Source organism: Nelumbo nucifera, chromosome 6, assembly GCF_055504915.1.
Source record: "Nelumbo nucifera cultivar China Antique chromosome 6, China Antique-T2T, whole genome shotgun sequence".
Taxonomy (NCBI): domain Eukaryota; kingdom Viridiplantae; phylum Streptophyta; class Magnoliopsida; order Proteales; family Nelumbonaceae; genus Nelumbo; species Nelumbo nucifera.
The window spans coordinates 25,437,686-25,448,677 of NC_142654.1; the positions used below are offsets into that span (position 1 = coordinate 25,437,686).

General features: G+C 38.7%; 1 protein-coding gene across 1 annotated transcript; it reads right to left on the reverse strand.

Moving 5' to 3' along the window:
* Positions 1–1,645: 1,645 nt before the first annotated feature.
* Positions 1,646–9,754, reverse strand: LOC104598659 (PITH domain-containing protein At3g04780-like). Its single transcript, XM_010260832.3, has 8 exons — positions 9,598–9,754; positions 9,387–9,473; positions 9,152–9,275; positions 7,046–7,094; positions 6,882–6,939; positions 6,729–6,775; positions 6,524–6,601; positions 1,646–1,880 (listed from the first exon to the last, which is right to left on the reverse strand). Exons 1-8 carry the CDS (start codon positions 9,634–9,636, stop codon positions 1,832–1,834), a joined length of 531 nt encoding a protein of 176 aa, XP_010259134.1. The 5' UTR covers positions 9,637–9,754; the 3' UTR covers positions 1,646–1,831.
* Positions 9,755–10,992: the final 1,238 nt, after the last annotated feature.

Below are 10,992 nucleotides of genomic sequence, written 5' to 3' on the forward strand. Positions count from 1 at the left end.
GGGGCTACACAAAACGGGGTAACATGTCCCCAAAAATCCGCAAAACAAATATAAGGAGATGTTAATAACCAGATTGGAAGGAGAGGTATGACCTAAATTGGCCGGCTAGTCAGCAGCTTGGTTTGTCTCCCTATAACCATGACAAAAAAACAAAGGAAACATTCGAATCATTCACCAACTTGGGACTCTCTTCAACGATGCTCTTGTCTTGATATTCCACGGAATTGACAATCTCTTCAGGCCTCTTTAGTTTAAATCTAGACTAATACCAAAAGGATTTATGGACCAGTGCATCAAAATCTCAAGGCATGCATCGGCATCGTAAGATACAGTTGTATACGTATCTATAATTTGAACCCTGGAAAAAGACTGATTAAAAGTCAGAAATCGCTGAACATACATGATATATCTACCGAAACCTACCGGATAGTAATCCATAGGGAGGTACACCAACCCGATATGCCCCTACAGAGGGTTTATCGAGGTTCTGACCGGTTCAAGGGGTGGAAGAACCTTATACCAGCCCCCCTGAATCGGTTTTGAAAAAAATTAAAAAAAAAAAAGTAAAAAACAAAATACTGATATAATTCAATACACCCTTACTGATGTATCGGACATATCGATATTTTGAACATTACCAACTAATTATGGCATAGACACATCTTTTTAATAAGGAGGTTAAACTAAACATTTTTCTAAAAACATATATTTGGTCAAAAATCACCAATGCAAACTTGATTAAGTTTTACATTAATAAATTTGGAAACATCTATGATGCCGGAAAGACGATCAAAACCCCAAGTGAATTATTTTGACCAAAACCTAATTATTATGGATTCACAAATTTTACATTGTATTTGGTGGTGATGGATTCACAAATTTCAAGACTAGAATCTACCTATTTTACTTGTCTAACTTTGGGTGCACATTTTGATTTTGGCTATAAATGCAAAGATATCAGAAAAAACCAGAAAAGGCAGGTGATACAGAAAGTAAAAATGCAAATGTTGAAATGGATGGGTGGTAAAATTAGAAAGGATAGGATCAAAAATAAAATCATCCATAAAAAGTTAAAACCAATAACCAATAGGTGATAATAAAATAAAAGAAATTAAACTAAAATAGTTTAATCAAGTGCATAAAAGACCATCAACAACACTAATAAAGTTAATAATTAACAGTGGATAACAGATTGACAAAACAGGATTCATGCAGCTGATCCAATATAGTTGGGAATTTGGGATAAGGCTATAGACAAAGATGATGATCAGATTATCAGAAAAAATAAATTTTTTTCAGGACAAACATGTATTTTTGCCAAACAATTGTAAAATCAAATTGGAGTACAAAATTTACCTGCATTTACACTCTTACCAAAAACATTATTTTGGAAGGAGTACAAATGCAAATATGTAAAGTGCAAAACCTTATATTTTGTACATATTTGCATTTGCATTTGTACTCTTTCCAAACTGAGACAAGAGAAAAAGGATCTCCCCTTCCCAACTCAAAATTACCATTTGTTAAGGCATTAATTACTTTACTGGACATCAGCTTCAACCCCCAGATAGACGGGGCACCATCCCAAAATCAGACCCTTAAACCCCTCTCTGGATTTTAGACAAAGTTAAGTATAGCAATCAAATGAAAAAGGATTATCCCCGTGGTCATGCATTTTATCGAGGCAGAGAGAGAAACTATACTATTTTGTATCCCCTTTCACCAGTTATGAGTAAGTTTCAGTTCACAAATTTATAAAAGAAAAAGAAAGATTTAACGAACAGAGATGAAAAAAAACGAATAAGCAATATGCTAAAATCTCTCTATGTTGTCAGTGATCCTCGATTTTCTTCAACGCTTTCATATCCGTTGTTTCCACCCTACAACACAACAAAAGAAACAAAATTAGCATAAATTTTTCTACAACAATGCTAACACTGCATGTTACACGGTCCTATCTCTGGTCCCTACATTCTACAGTCTTGATATCACAGATGGAACATTGCCCGATTGCTAATATTGAAGATCAGACATGCAGAGACGATAGACCCAACCTACCGTAGCAATCTCCAGGTTCAAATACCTTACGTAGTCAAAGACCATCCTACTAAACATATACTTAAAACTTTCAATGGTTAAATAGGGGATCATGAAAGAATAAAGTGAAAGATGAAAAAAAATGCGGTTCCTATAGGTGCCATTGGTTGGTCATGGTTCAACGTATCAAGACAATACGTATCCATTTTCAGAGTCACCAAAACACAATATACTAGGATAGTAGGGTTATGGGGTTTTTGTATGTTCAATAATTAGCATGGTTTTTAAAATCGACCAGAGACGGAACCGGTCAGGGGTCCGGTTACCGGGTCAAACGGTCTGAACATTCAAATGCTCGGACTGTTCTGACAAAAATAAAAAATGGTCAAAACCGTTCGAACGGTTAACTTCCCGGTTCAGTGGTTTGCTGATCAAAATCAACGGTTTTGGGGGAAAATCCGGTTTTTGGGGAAAACAGAACTGGTCACCTGACCTGTTCTCGGTTTTTCCGGTCTGACTGTCCAGTCCGGTCCGGTTTTGAAAACCATGACAATTAGAAACCCTCCTAACATATTTATCTTTAAAATACAGGACTGAAAAAAAAAATTGAGTATCACTATTGGAAAAAAGAAAATATTTATGCAAGTGGTGTGATTGGTTTACGAAAACCTGGGTGTCACCAGAAAGGCATCAACCCCAACACTAGACAGAGCGGCAATAGATGAGTGGTAGATGCATCCTCCTCAGGCTGGGAGTTTTGATTCCTTGGATTTGTAATGCAAGCATCGTTTTCAAGGCGTTGCAGCAAGGTTAGGTGATAGGGGGTGCCATGTCGTGTCTAGTCACCTAGGCAGGCATCTAAGCATTGCCTAGGCAAGGGGAATTTTTTTAATACAAACAAACCCCTAGGTTCCATAGCAATCAGCAACCATCTTTCACTGTTAATTGTTTATAATCTTCATAATGTATAAACTTCATTTAAAACATATAAAATCAACATATTCAGTGAAAGAAACAAAAAAACAAAAAAAAAAGAAATTTCAGAAAATAGAAGGGCTGAGCTTCTATTTTTGCCCTGGGAAAAAAAAACAAAAGAAATGATGAATGAAGAAGAAGAAGATCAATACGTCTATGTTTTATTATAGGGTTGCAAGAAAGTGTTGTGACCATGCGATTTCATTGAAACCAAATCACCCAGGCATGTACTCATTCAGTAATTTGGTTTTTCATTTGATTGATAGCAAGATTCTGTTTCATTAGAGGGTTGCATGAAAGTGTTGTGGTTGTGTGAACTCATCATTCAAAATGTTAGGCTACCCTGGTAATTTTTAAGTTGTCATATTAAGATAGCAGACCCTAGGGGCAATCTCTATTTTTTCATATGTTAGCAAGTTGTTACTTGTTAGCAATGTTTTAAAACGCAGAGGCGTGACGCGAGGTGTTCCACTACCTAGAGGCATGAGGCAGAGTTCAGAACGTAAGAGGCATATAAGCCTCCCAAACACAGAGAGGTGTAAGCCTCCTTAAAAGGAGGGGGGATGAGGAGGAAGAAGAGGAATAAAAATCTCATTTTTCTCTATTTTTAATAAAAATCTTTTATATTAAGAAAAATGAAGATGCATAGCACTAGTTGAAAGGGGGTCTTGTTAGGCCCTCAATTTGCCAGCTCCCTAAGAATTCAAGGATTATCTAAAGGATGTCCCAATCAACTGAAGAATTCCACGGAGATGAAACCAGATTTGTTCACTGATATGGCAATACAGAAAAAGATGATCGGCTGTCTCCAAAACAAATCTACAGAAGGGACAACTTGTAGAGTTATCTTTATTTAGGCATTTGGCTAAGGCCACAGTCCAGACCAGAAAGGCTACCTTAGATAGCACATTACATGCCCATACAGATTTACGAGTGAAGCTGGGGGCAGTGAAGTAGAGGTGGTGTAGGTATCAAGGAATTAACCGAGAATCTGCCTTTGTTATTCCACCACCACATTCTTCTATCTCCAGAGTTGGAATTCAGCTGGTGGTGCTGGAGCTGACAGAGCAATTCCTCAAGCTGCTCAATTTCCCAGTCAATGAGATTTCTTCTAAATTTGGAAGATCAAAGTCCACAAGGACCAGAAACAGAGAACATCTCAACAACTGTACTAAAGAGGCTAGGATACAATTGTTCCTAAGTTCTGTCTCCACACACCAAAAGTCAAGCCAAAATCTCAGACATGTACCATTGCCTAGTTTGAGAGCAATGCCTTAAAGAAAATGAGAGTGGGCGTTGAACCTTCAAAGCCATATTTGCCAGGAGGGCAATGTTGCATCTCTGGTTCTGTATAGCCTGAAGCATCCTAAATGCTTTGAAGTGCAAATTTTGGCTCAACCCACCAGATGTATCTTATTTGCTGCTTTTGCTGGGACATGGAACAACAATAGAAAGTGACAAGGAAAACTTGATAGTGCTTCTTATTAGAATTAACTTTGCACCCTTGGAGAGGTACCTAGCCTTCCAAGTGAGTTTTTTTGTGACACCTTTCTAGCACAAGGTCCCAAAGGGAGTAGGAGGAACATTCTACTCCATATTGATAAAAAAGTATCATTCTGCTCCACGAGGGACCCCTAAGTAGACGATTAGTAGATGTGTGACCTTGCATCCAAGGATACTTGTTGGGCATTGTGGGTCAGGAACTTGACCTACAGGAATCAAAGAGCTCTTTTCAAAATTAATTCTTAGGCCAGACACAATATCTTAATACGCCCAATAGATTCTGGAACTGGGTGCTGGAGGCTTCAAGGACAAATAGAATGTCATCTGCGAATTGGAGAAGGCAAGGGTTGGGCACATTGTTACACATTTCAAAACCCGAGACAATAGCCACAAAGGTATACACCAAACAAAAAGGAAAAAAAAAAGGCAATGAACTTGAGACCAATTTCATTGAGACACCGAATGTCATCTTGCTCCATTTGCAGTAATCCCCTAACTACCTTAACCAATGTTTAGAGAACAGGACTGGGCATAGAACCAGAAAGGGAGAGGTTCACATCACAGGTCAGAGGTTCAATCAGGGTCAACCAGAGGTTGTACCATGATGATGTGGCATATATGTATATATACCACAAGTCATATAAACACTACATATATTATATTTTACAATTTTTATCATGCTTGAATGTGGTGGATAGATGGCAAGTTTCTTACTTTTTGAAGTAAATGACCAGGGTTCAAGCCTCTAAACTCAGATTTTCTTTAAAATATGTGTCATACAGTAATATATACAATAAAGAGTCACTAATTAACAGAAATAAAGGGATTGGTAAATGGTAATTGAGTAATGCACATAAAGAAAAGGTCATAGGAAGTCTTGCCATTGCCATTCTGAAGTTCCATCTCAATTAGTGACCTGGGTGGTTTTATGAAACCGGGACCAGTTTACTGGTTCTCTGATTAAAACGGCCAGTTAGCCAGTTTTGACCAGTTTTATATCAAATCCAGTTTCCAGGGTCACGGTTCAACCGGCCAGTCCAGTCTGGTTTTCTAAACACTGACCCTAACTATTCACATAATCCAGCATGATGTTCTGAAACCCATCAAGGGTGAAAAATGGCACCAACTATGGCCACATGGCTCTAGTTTTCACATTAGTTTTAGCACTGACACAAGATCACTGTGGTGATATAAATTAGCATAAAAACACAATAAGATTTTAATCAATGTCTAACATCTAAATTTAGTTCAAAAAACAATATAAAATTTGCATTAAGCCAATGCCCTACTAAGACTCAGACATTCTTTTAGATTAGAGTTCATTCAAGGAGCCTTCATCAAAATTTTATACCGGGGTTTCCACCCCTAATATCCTATTGTACTATTCCTTTATTTTAAGAAATTCCCACCAAGTAGTAAAAAGGAAAAATGTTGAATTGCATCTTCATGATTGTTTTCTAGGGCTTTCCAAGTCTGACTACCTATATCCATGTAAGATTCTATTACTCGTACCAATATCCATGTATCATAGACAAGTAGTTCAATACCTATAATGCTTTATAGTTTTAGTTTTGAACTTTTAATTGACAAATTAATGCAAATAATGCAGTTGCATGCTAAGACTTCTTTGGGAAAGGAAACTTTTATGGTCTTGAATGCAATTATTGACAAGATTAGCTGAATTCAATAAGGAGTATAAGAATCTCAATGCTCCCTAAGTAGAAAACCTGATGATACAAGCAACCTGGTGGCTGGGCCAAGTTAATAGTAAGGTACTCTTATGTTTGGACAACTAATAGAGATTTCAGTTATAAGATTTTTGGTTTAAGTTAAATCAGTGCGGTAACCTAGGATGATGTTTTGAAGATATCTTGAATATTTTCATCACCTTTTATACATAAAATCATAATCATTAGCAGTGACATAAAATAGGATTATCACATGTCAAAGAAAAGGAGATAAGAATATGAGAATATACAGAATAGATGCAACAGAAAAATCTACTTACGTTGTTCCATAGATGACAATCTTCAGAACTTTTGTAATATCGGTATCGCCTTGGTTTCCCTCAACAAAAATAGTCAAACTGATCCAAATCAAGGATAACTAGATGAATTATTTCGCAACTAACTAGATCAAATCATTTTCCATTAGTATATCACATAAAGAGAAGAACTCAAGGAAGTACAAAAAGCACAGAAAGATTAACATACCTGCGAACACTCTGAAACTTGACATACTTTAGTGTAACTGGCTTTCCCTGCAAAATTAAACATGTCTTCAACAAAACATATGCTCAAACAATCTATGTACAACAAGAAGTTACTACTATCTTTCAAAAACCTCCAACAATTGTTTGGATGTACCTTAAGATTATCTAGGGATAGAACAATTGAGTCACTTGGTGGAAAGTCAGAGACATTACTGCAGAAGTTACCATTCGAAACAAGAATGTAAGAATGCTGCTGAAAATATTAAACAGACATCCAAGGACACGTACTGTCCATGACAGTAATCATCTTCAAATTACCTAAAACCCATGTTCTCCTTATTTGCGAAAAGCTTCACAGTCTTAGGACCTGCCAGAGACACCTCATGTTAGTTTTTTTAAAAGGAAATTTCTATGGTACCAAATAAGTACTGTACGTTATTCAAATCTCACATGAATTTGAATGAAAATACTGATTGATTGGTTATCCTTTGTTGTGTACCACATATGAAATTAGAAAAAAGAAAGCCTTGTTAGATAAAGTAATAGCTATTACTCAAAAAGAGGCTAGAGAAAAATACAGAAAAAGAAAATGAGAGGTTTCGAACCCAAGGTTCAATTGGCAGATGTGTGTACTAGTTCCACACACACACAGAAAGAGAGAGAAAACATATTGACATTTTTTTAGAAGAGGTAAAATATATTTCATTAATAAACACAAACCTTGTGTAACTAGAGGCTGTGCATCTGGCATATACAAAATACACACTCCATGGCTCCATGCCCCTATACCCCCACCCTTTTGACTGTATAAAAAGATTTTTGTATACAAAAGAAGGAATTTCTTCCTTTGAATTTACTATGTATAGATACCCATGAGAATAATTTGCCTAATATTTTCTGATAGACCACATCAACTGAGATGCTCCTTTGAAAAATTCTAGCATATCTATCCTTCCAGATTGGGCAAAAAACAATTGCTGAAGTTGTGTTCGTAATTATTTTTCCTCTCTTGCTCAACCTTTCCAACTCCCTTCAAAAACCCCTCTATTGTGGCTGGATGTCAACTCTTCATAGCAAAAATCTTCATGATTCTTGACCAAATTGTGCAAAAGAATTTACAATGGAGCAAAATGTGATCAGCCAATTCCAATTGCTCCTCACATAGTTCACATTCAACCTTGTCCACCCCATTCCCCTCTTCAGCAGATTTTCTTTAGATAAAATCTTATTTGAGCCTCCCAAACAAAGAATGCCTCTTTAGATGGCACATTTCTGCACCAAACAATATTGACCAGACAGCCATTAGCCTCTTCCAGTCTTGCTTAGCCATCTGATTGTATAAGGACTTCACAGAAAACACTCCCGAGGTATACCGATTCGACACTCTCCTGTCTTCCCTGTTGGTGCCAACTGCCAATTTGAGAATTATATAAGATTTTCAATAGCGCCATGAGGGGCTCAACATTCCAATCATTTAATTGCCCCTCTAAGCTGGGATGTCCACACTCTAGTCCCATTGTTCTCTGATATGTAATCAGCAACCCAAGCTTCCTTGTCCACTGCCAGGTCATAAATGGAGGGATAAATTCCTTGCAATGGTAACTCACACCTTTGCTGAATTTCATGTGGCTTTTCTCAATTCCCTTCTAAACAGAACATCCATGAGAGTGATTTGCCTCTTCAGGTTCCCATCCTGACCTTCTTAACCATACTTGGATTGTATTACTTTCCTCCATAATCCCCCATTCTATTCGCTAAATCTCCAGAACCATTTGCCCAATAGAGCCGTATTTACTACCTTCAGTCTTCTCACTGCCAAGCCCCCATACTTCTTCTGACTACACACTTTTTTCTGCTCTAAAAGAAAAAAGAAAATGAATTACAAAGGAATACAATCAATTCCTAGGAGTAGCCTAGGAAACTAGGCATTTAACTGCATTAAGAATTCTAGCATTGACACTCGCAAAGAGAAAACACTAGAGTTAGTAAAATGGCCATTCCAATCCTACTTTGAATATAATGTTTCTTTTTTTCTTATTTCTTGTTTCTTCCGAGGCAATGCAATAAGGGCACTTCATTTCATAGTTACCAGTTTTCGCTGGCCAATGTGGTATAGGTCAGTCAGCATGCTATGATTCCTTAGTTAAAAAAAAAAAGGTAGCCTTCAGTTGATGCACACTTCGAGTCCATCTGGAACAACATACTTATTGTGTCGCGTGTAATTCATACCATCTCAGTACCATAAAATTAAGCATACCATACAAATTGAAACTTTCCATAAGAAGATGGAAACGGAAACAGTAACAAAATAGCAAAAGAGACTAATATTCATGATTAACTGCTTCAACACTGACATAATAGTAGTAGCACAAGTGTAAACAATGAACAAGGAGAAAAGTAGACAGAGGAGTTATTAAGCGTTACCTTCCTCTTCAGGACCTTTGATGAGGATGGAATGCAGTTTAACAACCTGGGCGAAAGGAATATAAATCAAGAGCTGCTCGTCTGCGTCGCTCTCCAGATGCAAACCCTCGTCTTCTCTATAACCCTAACATGAACACCACAACGAAAATCAGTTGCAACGTCTAACAAACCCACCCAAATTAGAAATAATAAAATAAAATAAAATAAAACAAAACAAAATATTCTTCCGAGATACCTGTTTCAGAGCGTTAACGAGAGAATGGCCAGTCTTTTGGTTGAGACATTCGACTCCACTCCAGTCTACGAAGTCGAGCAAATCAACCTAATCAATTTCACGTTCGCACAGAATGCGTTTAAAGTCTAGATAAAGAAAGAAAAATAAATCACATAAGAAGAATGCACAAAAGGGGGACAGGGGGTTGATTAGGGTTCTCATGTGCACGCACTTGGTTTCTTTGAATTGCAGTTGCGGATTCGGCAGACATGGCAGAAGCCACACGCGCGCTAAGACGCAGGCACAAAGAGATGTCGCGAACCAGAGATTTTTCAGGGAGAAAGAAAGAAACACAGACATCGTTTCTGCCTTTTATATTACCGCCAGAGCCGAGTCCGAGATCGTACTGATCTTTTCTTTTATAAATCGTCTTTATGGTCTACCATTTTTTGACTTTAAACTTACAAGTCAAAGATTAATGGTGCGAGTGGATTCGATGAATCGGTCGAGTTGTGTCGCGGATGGGACGATCCCCAAGTAAGTATAAAATTCCTCATCAACAAATGAACTGATGTAGGTGCATGTGGCCGGCTAGTACGGAGCTGACACGTGTCCAACCACAGGGTGCCAACCTTAGCGTACTATGGAGACACTCAAGGCTCAGGCGCAGACCGGACAGACCCAATCCAAGAGCACTGCGTGGCTCTAGCAAAGGATCTCGTCAGGCCCTCATACAGCTTGTATCTAAACCATCCAAGCCCAACTACTCCTAGGTGATTCCAAGCTAGATTCTCTGAACTCAATCTAGAGCTACAGTAACCTCTAAGCACTACTCCCTATAGAGAACTCAAGTGTTACTTAAGTCCTTGTTTGGACCCCTCGGTTCCAGACCTCTGGCCCACTTTATAATCATACTAACTTGATGGTCAGAGTACTCGCCTCGGGTTCCCACTCGAGGCCACTGACACCTCTGTCCTTGTAGGACCTCATTCGGACCCCTCTCACAATGTACCCAGTGCTAGCCTTCGGCTCCTACAACATCCGAAGAGGACCTTCGGCCTTGGACAACAATCCTCGGCCTCGGCCTTCCCTCTTTTGGACCTTCGAAGCCCTCGGCCATCTCCACCGAAGCTCGGGAGCAAAATTACCTTGTTGTCCTTGGCCAATCCGAGCATCAACAATTACCGCCATCTATGGGAAACGTTGCTAAGACGATCCCCTAAAGTATTAAAAACTAAACACCTCCCCAGCTTCAAGCACCATGGTACGAAGAGCCAGGAACACTCAAAACCTAGTTACAAATGAGCAGTTCCAAACGGTCCTCGACCGTTTAGAATACTTAGCACAAGCTCCCGCCAACCCTTGTATCACGGAGCTGCAAGCCAAGCTTGGGGCCGTCAGGGACGAGATCGACAAGTTTGTGAAAGCCGAGCTGACGCCTAAGCCGACCAAAGCAGTCAAACGGGGAGGATGGACGCCTTCACCCTAGACATCATTTCGGAACCTCTTCCCTAGCACTTCAAAGCTCCCACACTGGAGACATACGATGGTAGCTCCAACCCTGACAACCACTTGGAGGTTTCAGAGCGCTCATGATACTCTATGGCCGGGTATTCTGACGCCTTGA